Source organism: Etheostoma cragini, chromosome 1, assembly GCF_013103735.1.
Source record: "Etheostoma cragini isolate CJK2018 chromosome 1, CSU_Ecrag_1.0, whole genome shotgun sequence".
NCBI lineage: Eukaryota > Metazoa > Chordata > Actinopteri > Perciformes > Percidae > Etheostoma > Etheostoma cragini.
This window is the reverse complement of record NC_048407.1, coordinates 3,700,592-3,720,119: the sequence shown is the minus strand read 5'-3', so window position 1 is coordinate 3,720,119 and position 19,528 is coordinate 3,700,592. Positions and strand designations below refer to the sequence as shown.

General features: G+C 42.7%; 1 protein-coding gene across 3 annotated transcripts in view; it reads left to right on the top strand.

The window, feature by feature from the left end:
• Positions 1-19,528, top strand: part of znf536 (zinc finger protein 536) — a 205,829-nt gene that overhangs the window by 63,942 nt on the left and 122,359 nt on the right. For 2 of the 3 annotated variants that reach the window (XM_034866439.1, XM_034866708.1), the window contains exon 3: positions 6,914-9,204. In XM_034866439.1, the coding sequence (XP_034722330.1) occupies positions 6,915-9,204 (2,290 nt within the window). In that variant the 5' untranslated portion in view covers position 6,914. Of the gene's footprint in view, positions 1-4,054; positions 4,185-6,913; positions 9,205-19,528 lie in introns of those variants that run through there. The other variant, XM_034866630.1, reaches the window with a different exon arrangement.

Genomic DNA, 19,528 nt, shown 5'->3' with positions numbered 1-19,528 from the left:
ACCACTAAGGTCTATATAAAAGAGACTTTAGATACAGTATTAGGGGACCACTAAGGTCTATATAAAAGAGACTTCAGAAACAGTATTAAGGGGACCACTACGGTCTATATAAAAGACACTTCAGATATGGTATTAGTGGACCTCTAAGGTCTAGGAAAAAACTTTTTTTTTTCATCATTTGCATCTTCTTTCTTTGACACTTGTCGCTTTTCGTTTTTTTGAGCCTATTTGTTTTAGAAATCTTTGTCTTTCACCTAGTAAGTAATAATAATAAAACACCCAAATTCAAAGACAGTAATGAACGTATCAGTTATTTGACTTGAAGAGTGAAGAGCGTTGTAGGAACCATCCACCTTACTTTTTCTTCGGAAAACTTTGTTAAATTGTTAAAAACCAAATTTCAAATATAGAAACTTGTGAACAAAATGTGACATACAAGTTTATGTCGTAGGTCTAAACTAGAAAGACCCCCCCCCCCCTTTCTCCCATAATGAATACCTGTTTCGTGAATAAGGAATCACATGAATTCACTATAAAATGTCCATGTCTCACCTAAAGAAACATGTTCGTGATTATCTTTGAGCCAATGCCTTCCAGTCCAGTTGCACTCAGTAACAACCCAATGAGCTTCTGCGAGACTAAAGCAGTGTGTGTGCCGCCGTGTATAAGATGAGCCACGTTCACCAGCATTATCATGTTGATTACTGTGACTTCTATTTATCTTTTTTTGGCTTTCGATCCTGTCACTGAACTGCTAGACTAAACACTGACGTTCGGCGCTATTAATCCCGGGCTCGCTGCTTTATTCCCCCGCTGCAGGGGTCTGTCCACGCTGCTGTGACCGCTATTGTATCGCACCCGGGATGGGAGAGGTGCTCACACACATACGCGCACTCACTCACCCGCACACACACACGAGCGCTCGCGCACTCACTCCCACACACACAAAGACAGAGACATCTGCAGGTCACCATCATCATAGTGGGAATAATACTAGGGATGGTTATCATAAAGGGAAGCTTTGAGCTCCCGGCCGTCTTGGGAAAGATGATTTGGCTGCCCCGGAACAATGAACTGTGGGAATCCGCTTGTCCCGCATTGATCTTCCTCCCATGGCATCCCCTGCAAGGCTGTCAGAGCGATGGACGGATAAAAAGAGCCACAACATTTTTCTTTCTTTCTCTGTATCTCTCACTCCCCTCCCGGTGTCTTTCTTCTCTCCCTGTCAGGAGGGCTCCCACTGATCAGCGGGGATGAGCTGAAAGTTGAACTACCTGTTGACAGGACCTCTTAAACAGCCCTCAATGACATATTGTGCAAGAGAAAGAGGGGGGGGGGGGCATAGGCTCCTGTTCATTCACATTTGTCCCTGATGAGTCCGTGCTCTCATCGCATATTTTCTCCCTTTGCGTCTCATTTTCTCTGGGTTAAAGCGGAGCAGGGGGCTATGTTAATCCAATGTTATTCATACGTTTTAAAATGTTAGATGTTCTGTGTTCATGACGAAGAAGAAAATACAGTATGTGCCCCATTTTGTCTTTCTAGTGTTGTGTTTTTAAAAAGTGGCCGCTTCAAATTGGGCCTAACAATATGATTGGTGTGTTCTTGATGTTTTTGGCCAACCAATCAGAGCCCTCGCCAAAGATCCAGTAGCTCTTGTAAAAAGGGGGTAGGGGACAAGAAAAAAATTCACATGAAATAAGCATGTAGAAAAAAAAGAAAGTCCCCCTATTTCCAGTTAAATCTAGGTGAGATCTGATCTTGGCCACGTCTGCATCTTTATTTCTTTTTTCCTCTTTTAAAATAGAACAATCCATCTCGGAGCTGTCACATCTGTTTGATAGTGCGGAGTTCTTCGTTTTGCTCAAGAGGCTCCAGACATGGGATGGAGTTAGGTTCGAGTCTGGCAGTGGTTGTGTGACTGTCTTCCATGTGCAGTTCAGAGTGTTTTCGCCTCATTACAGAAAGTAATAATGCAGTGAAGTCAAAGAGCGGGAGAGAGGAAGGGAAACAAGGCAGCTTTTTTTTTACTGAATTAATTAGATGCCTTTCAAAGACCACCTGCAATAGAAGCAAAACACAAAGCCAGGAAAAAACTCATATCGGGTCTGTTCTACCTCCAAACAAACTTTTAGCTAATTGATGTATGAAACGACAAGGAGGCTCCGTCTGTACTTTGAAAACGTACTTACAGCTTTTGAATGGATCAGATTGTCCCTGCTGCTTATGTTTAATATTTACTGTTCAACTCTCAGCGCATGTAACATATGGTAAATACCTAGACCGGGTAAGCCCCGCCCACTCTGCCCGAGATTTAATTTCGCACTTCAGTTTGGCCTAAAATCCCGCTCATTTAATTCACCTGCTTCAGGTCCCAGTTTTGCGGGAACCAATCACAAACTGGCTTATCTACCTGGCCCGCTATTGGCTGGTTTAACACCATGTCGATAGAGAAGCGACCAAGTAGATTCTTGTTTACATTCAACATAGCGTCCACCAACCGTTGATGCGGCTGTCGCTTCTACGTCACCCTGGATCATTGGTCTCATTGGTTGAAGGACTTTCCAATTGCATTAAGTCATTTGAACTATATACAGACCAGCCCCCCCAGACCAATGCTCAGTCTCAAGTCCATTGAGCTTGGCTTGATCTGGTGATAGCCAGACTAGTAAATACCCACATTGTTCCGACATTTCTCATCTTCTGCGACACTATAAAGCCCCCTCCTAGATCTCTCAGGTCATCTGGGACATGTCTGCTTACTGTCCCCAGAGTCAGAACTGAACAGGGAGAAGCAGCGTTCAGTTTCTATGCTCCAACTTATCTGGAACAAACTCCCAGAAAACTGCAGGTCCGCCGCAACTCTTGTTCATTTCTTAAACTGAAGTTGCATTGTTGAAACTGTATGACAATCTATTTAAGAATATAAAGAAAGAATGAATAAAAGACCGATGGGACCGGCCCAAGGATTGCGGGTGGATTGCGCGGATAGAGCAATGGCTTATACTGTATATTGTCCCATACTAGCAGCCTAACATTTATATTACAAATAACTGTTTTTAACTGTTTTTAACTGCTGCTTAATGTTTCATTTCTCATAATGCACTAACTTTTTCTTCTTGTATTTTATCAGGTTTTTTTTGTGTAAAGCACTTTAAATTGGTCAAATGTGTTATACAAATAAAGCCGTCTTGCCCCGCCTGCCTTTAACCACAGATTACTGTAGCAATAACACCCCCCCCCCCCCCCCCCCCCCCCCCTCCCATCTCATTAATGATTTGGTGGAAATATGATGGAATTCAGCACATTGTGAATAATGATTGATTTGTTTAATGCAATGCATTACTTCATTAGGACTTAATGAGGTATTGCATTGTGATTAGTCGATGGGTTTTGTGTCGATACGTGTCAAAATAACAAAGTAAAGTCCAACTAATGGCTTTTCGATCCTTTACTTTCTTCCCGTCTTGTCTTAAATGTCAGAGGAAAGTTTGGCGACAACGCTGAGGCCCGAAAGTTAATTTGAGAAGTGAATTTGTTTGAAATGGTATATTTGTATATGAATTCCTAATAGGTAGCTATTTCTAATATTTACACTGTCTTTCACATACTTTATATGGTTACAATTAGAAACACATACAAATCCCTTATGCATTTATGATGCATGGCGCCATTGATAAGACAGAAATGAACCGAGCACATTCAAATGCTGACTGAAATACGCTTCCATTGTGTCACAGATACCACTTATAATTAAGCTGAGGCTTGGAAAAAAGAGCAGAGAAGAAAAATGCATTTAGTGAAACTGAGTGGAATCACTTTGTGTGCATGTGCACAAATGTGCGGAGGATATTGTGTGTTTTATGGGTGCACGTGGTGCTTTGCTGAATATTAAACCACAAACTATAAAGACAACAACTGAACTATCGTGAGAACATGCTAAAGGAAGTCTTTGTGGTTTTAGAGGTATCAGAGGAGCCAATAGTTTTAATGAGGCAGCAATGCTGTACATGCCAGGAAATGATAAGGTTATACAGGTTAGAATAACGGCAGATATATACAGTGTACAGCGACAGAGTGGATGTGTTGTTCACATCGGAGGCTACGCAGGGTACACAGCCATGGCAGAGACAGTGAGACATAATAGGGACAAAGTGGCACCAAGTCTTTCCCTAATACAACGGGTAAGGATGACAAACCTAAGCCTTGATCTTCTAAAAGAATAGAGCTGCTACATTAATAATGTGTAGAGTAGCTTTCTTAGGTACATTTGACAGATATTTAGCTCGAGACCCCTTACAGTAACATTCAGGATGATGTCGAAATACACAGAGTTGTTGGTGTGATTTCTGTAAGCAGCCATTTAATAGTGCTGTGTGACTTGCAACGTACTCCTGGTGTCTGTTAGAGGGCATGCATGCATATTGAATTGTTGTCTGTAGTCAAAGGAATGTGCATATGTGTGTGTCTTTGCCGCTGTGTGTGTGTGTTTCTACTCGTACATCACCCTCAACCCCCTTTGCATGTGTGTGTTGATATGAGCAGAGGGGGGATGTCACATAAGAAATGTCCTTTTTAATCAGGGGAAAAATATAAAATGACTAGGGAGCAAGGCGAGCATATTAATGTGTCTCATTTGCATACGCTCGTCAGCCAGGATACGTTTATAAAAAAACACAAACTGGATTCGTCAGTTCATTTCACATTATTCCATTGTCTATCTGCCTTTGTTATATGTTAAAGATAAAGGCAGAAATCAAATTGAAGAAAAGGGCAAGCTGCTATCTCCCCAAATGAGCAACAGCTCATCAGCCTAGTTCAAATCACAGATTTCTATTCCAAAAGGCAGCCGCCTCTGTAAAAAAGGGCCCATTCAAATAAGGTCTTCCCAGATATAAGCACGCCTGGTGAAGCTGGGGTGTCACATAAATACAATTTTAAACCTAAGCTATTTGAATCAGTCTAACAAAGTTGTATTATTTTTAGCATTTCTCTCTTAATGTTATTTTCACAATAAATGTACCCTTGTCCGATATATATATATATATTTCATTCAAGTGTAAAGTTGTTATTGTTAGACTATTACAATGCTTTACGTCTAAGTCTTAGATGAACGCAGCCTAATTCAAGAATTCAAGTCACATGAGAACATGATCATAACATCTGTCGTAAATTTAAGTAGGCTTTGACCCAAGCATATCGAGCTGATCCCTATAACCCCGTGGCTCATAGCATGCCCATTATGCTCTTGATGAATTCACTACAGTTGCTTAAGATACTTGTGGGGAGAAATAAGGAGAATTCAAAGGGCAGCCCACAAGTGTCACATTCCTTTAAACACAAGTGGACGCTGCTCACAGTGTCTGATTCATGTCCGCGAGATAAGAATCCACCATCAACAGTGTGTTGGAGGGGCCAGTGGCTAAAAGAACAGGCACCCCTTATGTCTACTAACCTCCTACTGATGGGAGAGAGTGAGGAAAGGGAGAAAAAATTCAAATGAACGAGTAAACAAATGAGCCAAGCACAATGTAGATTCCTCCCTGCTTTAGAGAGACACACTGTAGGTGGAAAGAGGGAGAGATAGAGAAAGAAAGACAGTGTCTGGCTTAACCCTACTTGCCCTTTGTGCCTGTAAAATGTATACTGAACATATGTGCACTTATTGTTAATGTGGGTGTGCCCCATTGCTGCCAGATTGCGTCCATAAGCTGTATGAAATGATCCCACTTCCTCTTAAGAAGTGAACTTACCTAATGCCAGTGCTTTACACTGCCTCTCCATGAAAGGATTTTTTGATGATTATAATCATGCGTTATAGCACAGTGGCTGCCACTGTTACCAGGCGGCATACTAATCAGCTTAATGAGATATTATACAATATTTTGTTGACCAAAGCAGAACTGTGGTTATTGTTTCTGAGGGTTTGACCCCTGCTAGCAGCCAGAGGAAGTGTGCAGATAGATGTTTATACCTCTCCATCTGGAGAGCAGATGGATCTGCATTAAATCCAATGTTATCATTTTTTATTAATTCACTGATGTTACACATATGACATGGGAACAATTTTACTGACAGTACATATATTTTGGTAGCATTACAGCAACCCAGGACTACAACATTGTTCTGTGTTGTACAAAAGGTCCTATTCCTCTTTACCATGTGTCAACCAATGCATCTCAGGCTGCATGGAGTACCTGTTCAACTCAGTCAACTGTTGTTTTCCCCATCATTGAAACGAAACAAGATGTAGGTAGAGCAAAGAAGACAGACAGAAAGGAAAAGAATTGGGGGAGTAGAAAGAAGCAGACAGAGAGCAAAGTGATTCACATCAAATTTTGTGCGGATCTTTAATGGAATTTTGCGCCAAGACAAGTGTCGTGGCAACGAGATAAGACTGTTGTGTTTACTGGAGTAACCCCTTGGCTTTAAGTGCTATTGTTAATATCATAATTGTAGTATTGCGGTGGCTCCCCGACAATGCCGTTGCTCCGTTTCATTAAGGCGTGTAATTGGAGGAATTCTGATAGGATGGGCACAAGTAGCTTAATTATACACTACTCACTGTGTTTACAGAGTAATTATTCCTTCCAAAATGGTTTTACATTTTGAAAAACTTATTTGGAGTATCAGCATTTCTCCAGGCCCTTGGCTCTGACAATTCACACAGTGCTGGATGTATCAATTGCAATCCATTTCATTTCATTGTACTGGGTGACACAGCACAGGTGTTGTTTCCCTAAGTGAAGAAACACATTTGTCCTTAACATGTAGTTGGAAAATATTCTCTTTGCAATTCAAAAAGGAAATATAAAGAGCACATTGGCAAGCACCAATGCATAGTATCTCTTAAATGCAGAATTATTTCTAATTGTATTATTTCTAATGTTTCTTTTTTTGCTTGGTTTCACAGGATGGAGGACTCTAGCTTGTGTCTTGGTGTGTCGTCAGCGGTGCCTGACGCTGATGCCCATCTGAACAGTGCAGTGTTAAATGGTCGCTACCCCATCAGTCAAAAGCTTCATCAGCTCACTGCCCAGCTAGGACACGCCTTTCCTGACCTACACCGCCCACAACAGATCCCTGAAGAGAAAGCAGCCACGCCTTTGGACGAGAAGACCCACCACGCCGCGCTGGCCAGTCAACCTATTAGCAGTCAGATGGCCCTGCTAGCCAATCAGCTCAACCGAGACATTGACGCAGGGGCACTAAGTGGGTTGAACGGGCGCGTTGACCTGCAACAGTTTCTCAACGGCCAGAACTTGGGCATCATGTCCCAGATGAACGATATTGAAGATGACGCCCGCAAGAATAGGAAGTATCCCTGTCCATTGTGTGGCAAGCGCTTCCGTTTTAACAGCATCCTGTCCTTGCATATGCGCACACACACAGGAGAGAAGCCCTTTAAGTGCCCCTACTGTGACCACCGCGCGGCTCAAAAGGGCAACTTGAAGATCCACCTCCGCACCCACAAGCTGGGGAATCTTGGTAAAGGCCGTGGCCGTGTCAGAGAGGAGAACAGGCTTCTGCATGAGCTGGAGGAGAGGGCCATCCTGAGGGATAAGCAGATGAGAGGGAGTGGCAGTCTCCTTCAGACAGTTCCAACACCCCATCTGGGCCTCAATAGCAGCTCTAACACCCATCAGCAGCAACTAGGCTCAGCCTGTGGCCTCCTTCCCCCCTCTGGCCTTGCCACGCCAGAAACAATTTCCCAACCTTCTTCTTCACCCAAGCCAGCTGGCACCCAAGATGACCAGTCCTCGAATCCAACTTCAGGCTTCCGCTGTACCTTCTGTAAAGGGAAGTTTAAGAAACGCGAGGAGCTGGACCGTCACATCCGCATACTCCACAAGCCCTACAAGTGTACTCTGTGTGAGTTTGCTGCCTCCCATGAAGAGGATCTGATAAGTCACGTAGAGAAGGCCCACATTACAGCAGAGAACACACAAGGCCAGGGTGCTGGTGGTGCCGGTGGAACACAGGTGGCCACTGAATTCCGCTGTGATGTGTGTGGCCAGGTGTTCAGCCAAGCTTGGTTTCTAAAGGGCCACATGCGCAAGCACAAGGACTCTTTTGAACACTGCTGCCAAATCTGTGGCCGTCGCTTCAAGGAACCGTGGTTCCTCAAGAACCATATGAAGGTGCATCTCAACAAGCTGGCCATCAAGACCAAGCCGCCCCAGCCCAGTGAGCAGGACATGGCTGTCGTCAATAGCATGAGCAATCTGGCTCAGGAAGCTCATGCCAATCTTTATTCCCGCTACATCTCATGTCTACAGGGAGGCTTTCTTTCACCAGACAAACAGGGCCTGAGTGAGCAGCATCAAATGTTTGCTAAAGCAGGGATAGCCATGAAGGAAAAAGAGATGCTAGGGAAGCTGCTCGGGCCAATGTCGGGAGGTATGGGCCATGGGCTGGGTGAAAATGAAAAGCGCTCACTCCTGGGTTGTCTCAACCTTGTGCCACCACTCAAGTCGAGCTGCATGGAGCGCCTCCAAGCAGCTGCAAAAGTGGCAGAGATGGACTCCCTCAATAGCTACCAAGCCTGGCAGATAATGGCCCGTGGCATGGCTATGGACAGGGCTTTCATGCCGAAGGAGCAGCACCAGCACCAGCACCATATTCCATCAGGGCAGGATGATGAGATAGGTGGGGCTGGAGCCTTGGCTTCCTTCTCAAAGGATAAACAAGACTACTCCATGATTTCATCCAATGACAGCTCCAAGCAGAAGCAGCTCTCGGAGGCCTTGCAGGGATCCAAGGCCGCAAGCGGAGCCATGATGTCCATGAAGGAGGATGGAAGAGGCTTTGACAGTCACCGTGACTTGATGTCTGTCCACGGTAGTGCTGAGACTCCTGGAGCCCTGGCTGGCTTGGGAAGCCCGAACATTGACTTCAGCCTTTCCGGCTTGAAGGAAAAGCCTTCAGAATGCCCTGACTGTGGCCGCGTCTTCCGAACCTACCATCAAATGGTTGTCCACTCCCGCATTCATGGCAAAGACAGACGAGGCATTGAGGAAGCGCTCCAGCAACATGGCCTGGACGAACGGCGTGGATCAGCCAGTGATCCTGAGTCCCAGTCCATCAGCCGCTCCACCACTCCTGGTTCATCCAATGTGACAGAAGAGAGCGGAGCTGGAGGAGGACACTCCCAGACAGGAAGCGTCCAGGACGACAGCCCACATCCCTCATCACCATCTTCAGGTAAGAAAAAAAGAAAACTAGAGAATGAATGACAACCCCTTGTCTTACTTGGTCAGTCTATGGACAAAGGGATACAAAAATTGTATCTTATTGACACACACTTGGGAATTATGTTTCCTTCTTTATTTCAATGCTACTTTTCTACTTACATAGTATCCACTGAGAATCACGTTCAATGTGTGTATGTACCAACGTGTCAAATCCATCTCTTTAAAGAGAATAAAAAATAATCTTAATAACTGACCAAAGAATCAGAGCCACACATTCCTCACATAACTCAGATACTTACGTCTTTTTTTTTTTAATACCCACACACCCTCATAGAATGGTTTGCTTTCATAGGATACTTTACACACACACACACTCACTCTCACAGACACAGATTGAGTACAGAGAGGGTACGTAATGATAGATATTTACTGGGTTTTATTGAATTGAATTGCAATGTACATAGTGTACTGTACATTTCATTCAAATTAAGGTATATTATGTCTCACTTGCAAGATGTTATGCTGGACATAGCAACATCTGTCCCCTGACACTGGTCACTGCTGTTGCTATCGCTACCACCATTAACCCTAACAGATGATCCCAGAGAACAGGTAGAGACCTGTTTCACCACAGTGTTCACATCTGCAGGTTAGCAGTTTACATCCCTGTGGAACAAGAGTAAAGACTGGGAGCGTAGGGACAAAGTCGTTTTAACCACAGCGATTATTAAATGTCTTTAATAAATACGTTGGAGACAACTGTACCCCTCCCCTCTCCATACCCAGCAAAACGCAGGCCGGCCGAGGCTAGATAAGTGTATGTTTAGTGGGATTAAGGGAGGCTTGTTGCTAATGATTACACAAGTTTTTAAAGGTAACTTTCGCTTGCTCCTCAGGGCACTGTGCTGGCGTTAAGAAGCGTGCGCGGTAATTAGGTCACGACTACGTGATAATCAGTCGGTTTAAGCTAAACAAGGCACTAATTAAAGATATACATATAAAGCAGGTCAAAAAAAAAAAGGCAAACTCCATTTGCAAAAGCGAGGATGTGCTTTTAAGTCTTTTGAGAAGGAAATATAAATAAATATAAATCTAAATCACAGTGGCTTAGCTTAAGGCTGTAAGCAACTTAATTCCACCAGTGGAGACAAAATTGTTTATTTATTCACAGAGGCATGAAGTCCTTATCATTCCCGTGTAGTGTGATGGGTTTGAACATGGGACAGGCTATGTTTATTTTAATCTAAGAAATAATAACAGACAACCCCCCACCCCAATTAGGAATTAATGAAAATGAGAGTGAGATAAAATCCTATTTTCTTTATAGAGACTATTAAACATTACACTTTCTCAACAGGGTGGGGGTGTAGAGGATGTAATTATCTTCTGAATTTTAATTCTGTAAGTTTCTCTCTCCCTCTCCCTCTCCCGGCTTCTCCCTCCCTCTCTCTCTCTCTCTCTCTCTCTCTCTCTCTCCCTCCCTGTCTCTCTGTCTGTCTCTTTTGACTCGAGCACTTTGAATCGGATGAGTACGGCTTGTGGCGTTTCAACAACTTCAGAAGTACATTATTAACATCCAGTTTGCGGTATACAAAGTAAATTGAGCGAATTACAGTAAAATAATAATTGACAAATAGAAGCAATAGTATTTAACACCAAATGCTAACAAAGCACAAAGGAACACATTTGATTGAGTCGAGTGGTTAAATCTCGCCCCCCGGGCACCATCTTTGCAGAAGGGGGTGTGGAAGAAGAAAATATAAAGACCAAAAATAAATCACAATTAAAATAGTGTGTCGACAGCTTGGCACAACATAAACACAACAGGGTCTTAATGTTGCCCTTCCTGCTGTCTTTGTCTGACTGGTTGTGTACATGCGTGGTTTGTGTACCGGTTGCGGGTCTCACCCTCAGCCCAGTGCTCAGTCACAGGCTACACTCTTTATTACAGTGGATCCATTCAAGGTCCTTGTCAATCTGCCGCTGTCACATCTCAAAGGTCGTCGTCACGTTGTTGTTTTTGCTGAGCTTTGTGAGCGTGTGTTCCAAAATTGGACGTCAGGCTTTACTCAACTGCTGGTGAGCATGGCGGAGACGGAAAACAGATTTACAAAGAGGAAGGTAATAGAATGACTAGGCGTGCCCTGATCTGAACAGACCGGGATGCAGTTTCACTGAAGGAAAACGTGTGAAGTAAACAGACATTAAAATGGTTAAATATGCTGGTTCTTGCTACTTCCTGTTTTTCTTTTTTAATCAGAGGTAGCGAAACTTGCGTGTCTTCACAACTAACACAATGTGATTCAGATTTGGTGCTCGGGGACTCTCAAATTAGAAGCTTTGATGTGTGAGAGAAAAGGTGTCTGAGTCTCATGTGGAGCAAGGTGTCATGCTTCTCATCTGCATGCATGTTCATTGTATACGTGTGTGTGTGTGTGTGTGTTTGTGTGGGGTACATAGTTTACAATATGTGTGCATATCACTCTCTTCTGTAGTGTACAGGATGTGGCTACTGTATCATTGTCTTTATCTTAATATGTCGGGTTTTAAAAGCCGGTTTCTGTGTGTGTTTGTGTGTGCATGCACCTGCAAGAGTGTGTCTGTGTATGCGTGAGCCTCGGCCCCGCCACCTACCCACAGCAATTTTGAGTTAAACTTGAATTATAGTAATCACAAATAACATCTCAACTGTGAAAGAAGGTCAACTCCCCCGCTTTTGTCTTTGAGACGGCACTTGTTTAAAAAGCAATGAGTAAAAATGGGAGACCAGAGGAATAAAAAGAGCACAACAACAAAGGCCCCCTGTCAAACGTGTCCTTTAAAGATCTTCCCTATTACAATTTAACTCAGCGGCTAACCTTGAGCATGTTTCTTATTCAATAAGATTCTTTATTTCTTTAAAGAAAACACAGAGGTAATTATGGAGAGAAAGCACAGTTTGCGGTGTAGTAGTCATGTGAGCAAGCCTTAGCAACAGGTAGACTTTGAATGCAACTTGTCACATTCACAGGGACCCGGTGCTTTGGCAAAATATACATTGCCTTTTTTTTTTGGCCAGCTCCCTCATGCAAATAACCCACCATTGAAAATCCTCATTTAGCACGATAGCGTCTTCCCATTCTGCTGCGACATCGTAGGCCAAATGTAGCTAAATGTGTAAAAAATAGGCTTTGCTGCACGCATGAAGAGACCAAAGCAGTCCTCTTTATATGTACCTCCACAACCTTGCCACTATCCACCAAACCCTACTCCCACCTCTTGGCTTCTGGCTGTAAACGACTCTATACACTCCCTCTGGCTCTCTCTCTCTCTTTCTCTCTCCAGAGAATCCCCCATGTCTACATTTTTTTAAAGAGGAACAGCGTTTTAACACGGCGAGGATTAGCCTGCATATCCGTGGTCTTTACCGCGGCTCAAACAAGCAGGCAAAATGCTCCATACAAATTGAAATTGGATTTGCCAACTTGACGCCTTAGGTTATAAAGCATGGATATTCATCTAATTGCGACGGTACAATGGGGGCGTAATTACACATGCGGACAAACTGTTGCAGTGTAATTACTGTGTCATTAACAGGAATAAAGTAGAGTGGATCAAGATCCAGACTACTGTGAACACGCATGGTGAAAAAACCTGATCCGGCCTGCAAGTTATCAGATCATATCATCAGTTGTCAACAATGTATGAAATAGGATACCTTTCAAGGATTTTTATTCGTATTATTTTGCTATCTAAGGCAGTCCAAAAATGCTATATGTTGATCAACCAAAGCAAGAGTTGCCTACTTAACAGAACTATGGTTAATGAAAAGACCTTTTAAAGATAGATAAACAAGTATCTGCATTCTTAATGAAGACATACTTGATTTTTTTAATGTTTTGGATGTAAATTTTGAACGTTTTGAGGTATTTGTGTTCAAATATATCCATTTGATGAAGCGTGGGGAGTGTGTACTTTATGTGCAATGTACTGTCAACTGAGGAATTTACATATCGGTATACCTTTACATACCAGAGCTTGGGCAGTACTCCCATGCTAGAGTAATACTATCAGTATTAATCAAAAATGTCCAATACCGATAAGTGGTATTTGAAACCGGCTCGTGAACGATTACTTTTTCACGCAGAAAAAAAATTCCATCTTAACAGAAATCATTACAGTTTACATTAGGCTCCTTCACAACTTTGTGTGGCCCTCCATGGTCAAGCCTCTCAAAATACAACAACACACATATGAGCCGTTTTTAGCGTGTGGTACAAGACATTATAATGCAGAACTCAGCTTAGATAGTGCACGTTAGTGGTTGAAATGTCCTAAGACATGTACCGAGTTACTACAATCAAGTGCCACGTAGTTATTCTTGGGTTTGTAGGCCCCTTGGGGTCTGGGGCCCCAGGTCAGTTGGCTGCTAGAATGCATATAATGTAAGAACGTAACCTTGTATGTCCAAAAAATGCTTTTCAGGTTACGAAAAAGCTTGATTTGAAAAAGCTATTTACTTTTGACAAAGTCAGATGAAATGGCCTCCTCACTTATTACATATATTTGTAAAAAACGCAGACAGACATAAAGGGTGACCAATACTATTGATTTATGGAAAATGATAAAATATGGAGATTCAAAGTTTTTGCCCCTACAGTGGCAATAGCAATCCAGATTAAAGGTCCCATGACATGGTGCTCTTTGGATGCTTTATATAGACCTTAGTGGTCCCCTAATACTGTATCTGAAGTCTCTTTTATATAGACCTTAGTGGTCCCCTAATACTGTATCTGAAGTCTCTTTTATATAGACCTTAGTGGTCCCCTAATACTGTATCTGAAGTCTCTTTTATATAGACCTTAGTGGTACCCTAATACTGTATCTGAAGTCTCTTTTATATAGACTTTAGTGGTCCCCTAATACTGTATCTGAAGTCTCTTTTATAGGCCTTAGTGGTCCCCTAATACTCTATCTGAAGTCTTGTTTATATATACCTTAGTGGTCCGCTAACACTGTATCTGAAGTCTCTTTCCCAAAGTCCCGCATTGGTGCAGAATTACAGCCACTAGAGCCAGTCCCACATTGAGCTTTCCTTAGTATGTGCCATTTCTGAGTCTGTTGCTTTTGAGGAGGAGGCGGGGGGCAAAGCAGATAAATGGGAGGTAACCTCTTATGATCTCATAAGGGGCAAGATTCCAGATCGGCCCATCTGAGCTTTCATTTTCTCAAAGGCAGAGCAGGATACCCAGGGCTCGATTTACACATATCACCATTTCTAGCTACTGTATAGGCAGGCTGGGGGCTGCATATTAATGTTTAAAACCTCATAAAGGGAAATGTTCATGCCATGGGACTTTTAAACTCTTTGTAGACAGCCTCCTCTTATTCCTGCTAGTTGAAAGGAAGGCTTGGCAATTCATACCGCATGATCAATTCATTAAGTGTAGTGTATCTGAGTTGTGAGGCCATGCATTAGCTACAAACTAAGACAATAGACAACAATAAATATCAACAACAGTCAATCTGTGTTATCTAGATCGGGTGATTAGCCTAGCACATGCGTTAAAACTAGAGGAATTACAAGAGAAATGTGTGTACAATTAAAAGCCCACTTTATTTTTGGTTAGTTCTTTACAATGGTTGACACCAACCGGGTTAAGCAGGCAACCGCGGGTCTGATTATTGTAACGTAGGTGTAGTCAGTAGGCTCAGTAAGGATCTCCTTTAAAACAAATGCTGCATTTTCTTTGAAGGTCGATCCTCCTTTTATCCTTTCTATCACAACGCTCTCTATGTTCTCCACTCACTTCTTCATGGTTTGTTTCCTGTATAAAGTTAGATGGTAGCTTAGGGTGGCTCCTGCCTTTTAGAGGAAGCCTGTGACCAAAACCTAAATGCAATATTTCAATCAATATTGTGTCTGCATGGTGCATATTCCCAAATAACATAGTGTTTATTCAAATCAATACAAACTAACTAAGACATTGATATTTCATAGCCTGGAGCAGGGTAATATTTCTGTTATACCAGTTGGTTTGTGGGGCTCTGGGCCAAATATTAAGGGAACAAGAGTGCTAGGGCTCAATATGGGCCCAGGTTTATTTTCCTCCTTGGCCCCTGAGTGGATTAGTCCCCCCTGGTTATGTCTATGTCTAAAAAAGATTTATAAAAGAAACGCGCGTCTTATTAAGAGTAAATAAGTTGCAATCTGAGCGGAAACAATATAAGAATGAAATATGCACATGGACATCTTAGTGGGATGCTGCATTACATAACTCATATTTTTACAAGCTTCTACTCATGAAAAGGCCCTGGAATGGCAATCAAACCCGTAATGTACTACTCCTGAACTTGTTCAGGATAATTGTACTCCACGATACAGTTTTGATGTCACACACACACACATATAAACAAAAATGGCTACCACTGTTGATGAAGTCCAGACGCTGTGATAAATAGTTTAAATAGGTAACGGAAAGTAGTTCCACACATTGTAATCAAAACAATACACATACAGTTGTGTACTACTACAGGTTATGTTAATTAAATGAAGCCCAAAATATGTCGGCGACTAGAAATTGCTAGTATCAGCTAGCGGCTAACTTACGTCCACTTTAAGTAGCCGCTAGCTACTTGACACCTTATTCTTTATTATTAACATTTTTCCTCCAGGATTCCAGCAAGTTTTATTCCACTTATTGTTGTATTTGTATTTAATTTCATTTTTTTAGCTTTTTTTTTTTTTTTTTTTACGTTTACTTTTTACGTTTTTTTACCCTTTTTTCCCGCCATTTCTGTCACTTTTACGTTTTTTAATTTTTTCCCCCGCCATTTTTACCAACTCATACAAGTGTAACACTTATTTTTGGAATTCATGGACACTCAACCTAACGTTTGAGTTTAAAAAAGCAGAATTATGCTATGACATTGAATAAAACACGAAAAATTCAATGAAAGCATTGTCCTGGTCCTTCATTTTACTTTGGAACAGCATTAAATGCAACCATCCAACGTTCATTTGTTACAATTTGGTTGAAAGACCTGGTTGAATTTCTGACCCAAAAACCCCCACATTTTTAGAAAATGGATCAAATTTGAGCCAGAGAAAAGAGGAGGGTTAAACGAACTTCAGCTTTGTGTCATCTCCCCTCAGTCTCTCTGACTGGAAGTTCTATTCCCTGGGACAAATATTGCCATTCACTCTGTGATCTCTACCAAAAATAGGTTTCAAGATTACTAAAGCTGTTACCGTCAAATTCCTACCGCAGGTTTGTTACCTAGACTAATTCAAAATAGTAACATCAGACGATGTTAGCCTCTTTTTTGGATTACAGGAGTGAAAATCTGCAACAGTTGTGCTCTGGTTTACGAATGAGGAAGACACTTTAATAGGGGGCAAAATAGGGGCTCTAACTATGATTCCCCCCCCCCCCCTCTGCAACTATTATGTTAGTTCCCCAAATGATGACCAGCTTTTTTGAAGCATTCTATTATCCAATATCAAAAAAGAATAGTAAATAGGGAAAAAATCAGTCTTCAGAGTGGTGACCTATGTCAAAGTCCGCCACATGTAACATGTTGGTCACTATGAGAAGAGTAACTAACACACACCTCTTTACTGCGTGCTACCACCTCACACCACACTGACATATTAAAATGAGGCCAGCCCTCTGTGAGTGTAAAACTATGTGCATTAAAAAATAATGAATTATGTCTCTCTTTTTTTTTTTTTTCTTTCTTCCTTTTCTTCCCATTTCTCTTCCCTGCATAAATTACTTTTTCTTTGTAATTGACATCCGTTCCTCTTCCACTCCCCCCCTCGCACCATTCTTCTTTTCTCTATAATCAGAGAACTCAGCGGTTACAAAACCTGAGCTTTCTACCCCCCACTCGTTTGTAGGAGTCTGGCCTGTCATATCTGTATTTTTTATGTGTCACCAAACTTAAATAGACAGTCATTGTGTTACAGGCACAATCATTCCCCGAGCTGTATTTTTTTACAGTAGGTCAGGACTCTGGTGCCTGGAAAATGATAAAAGTTCTATTCAAACGCACTAATTGTCACTGTGCCGGGCTGATTGACATGTCTCGGATAAATGCAGACTTAGTATTTTTGTACACGCTTGCACAATATAAAAGGCCAATTTATTTCTCTGTTCTGCTTTCTCTTATTCCTTGCACAGTTCATTTGATTTCTCTCGTCCTTCTCTTGCTCTCTCACGCTCTCTCCCCTACGCCGTCTTTCAGACTCAATTTGTAAATATTACCCATGGTGGGAATTAGCCCAGGCTTTTTAAGATGTTTTAAAATTCCAATTGTATTCCGACGAGTGTGTTTGATCGAGGGAAAGGGACTGCGAGCCTCGGGTTTTGCTCCTCAGTATTCCTGGGTGGCTATCAGAGGCTAGCCTTGTCCTTATGAAACATTTATCAGCCCGTTTTATGTCTTAATGATCACGTTAGGATTCCCCGCTTGGTTATGAAGCCGGTACGGGGGTGGGGGGGGGGGTATATTGAGAGAGTGAAGGAGAGGCGATGAAAAAAATGACATAGGCAATCCACAAGGTAGAGACTGAGTGGAGTGAGAGAAAGGGGAAGAGATGACAGGGCATCACATTCCTCAGTAAACAGCATCACATTATGCCATCCACTCTTTTCAACTCCACATCTTTGCCAAAACATAGCTTACCTTTCTCCTGGAACAGGGCACTCACACACACACACACACACACACACACACACACACACACACACACACACACACACACACACAAACACACACAGACACACCGCCTCCCTCTTCTTCTGTCTTCCCCATTCCTTTTTATGTTTTTATAATTAAAACATAATATTTATCTTTCCATAACAGAAGGCTGCCTTACTCCGTCAGGTAGACTGTATGCATATTAATATTCTTAATACATCAACAAGCTATCTTCTCCAGTGTCATTGCGAAAACTGAGCGGGAATGTAGAAAGAGAAGGTGACTCACAGACGCAGCACTTTACTATCGTTTAGGTTTTTTGTCAAAAAGCGGCAGAGAAGTGGATTGAACACGCGGGAGAAAGTACCTCAAAAGTAACGGGGGGGGGGGGGGGGGGGGGGGGGGGGGGGGGGGGGGTGACAGAGAAAGAAAGACACACATTAACATCACTGTCACTTGTGCTGCCATTGGAGTGCGTTTACGCGTTTGTTCCTCCTTCATTCAAAACAACAGAGCAAAAGTCTACACCGGCTAGAAGAACCTTTTCTCTTCTTTGGATTGTTTATGTGTGTGCTTAAGGGAAAGGGTTGGAGGATTGGAGGGGAGGGCGAAGCTGAAATGAGGGTGGATGCCAAGTTTCTTTTCTCTGTCCGGTGACAGCTGCCTGACTCCGTCAATGTGGAATTCCTGCAAAATGAGGCAGCGCTGTCGGTCAGGGAATGCAAATGGATGGCAGTGGATGGGCATGGCCGGGCCTGGCTATGTGGTGTGTGTGTGTGTGTGTGTGTGTGTGTGTGGACGTGAGGGGGGGTTGTGTTTGAACAAGTTAACTTGGGCATGATCGGGGTTCTCCTGTGTATGAAAGAGCAAGAGAATACATTGACCTTTGCCTCATTAAAAATGGAGGGCCAGGCATGTGATACCATGACTGGGGAATCTCTCCTTTTTTTTTTTTTTTTTCTTTTTTTTTTTAATCTTCTCCCTCCTTCTCCTCGTCTCTCTCTCTCTCTCTCTCTCTCTCTCTCTCTCTCTCTCTCTGTCATTCTCTCATTTTGCCTTCCCCCTCGGCCCCCCTTCCCCTCTCAATCTCCTCCTCTTAACCCCATTGACAGGTCGCATGAAAAGCCCTTTGTGTCAACATCAGGGTGCTGACACGAGAGCAGAAAGCGACATGAAAAATGCCCCCCCCCCCGCTACTTGTAGCCACCTCCTCATCACAAAAGAGAGAGAGAGAGAGAGAAAGGAGAGGCCAAAAAATAAATAAAAAATATAAAAGGGTGTAAAAGTGAGGGAGGAATTAAGTCCAGGGATTAAGATCTCTGAGCCTTGTTTTTTTTTTTTTTTTTTTCACTCTCTTCCCCCTGCCACATTCCAATTGTTCTTAAAATATTTGGCAATGTCAATTAGTAAGTGAGCAGAGCTAGCTGATGAACACAATTTTCCAGGCGACTGAGCACCCTATTGTTGTGGAGCGAACAGCAGATTTCTGAGGTCATTATCATTCCCTGTTAGCCGTGCCCAGCTGCTCTCCTCTCGGCTCCAGCCAAACTCTGCTCCCTGCTCGCCTCTCGCTCTCCTTCCTCCTACTGCTCTCTCCTTCCTCCTAATGCTCTCTCCTTCCTCCTACTGCTCTCTCCTTCCTCCTACTG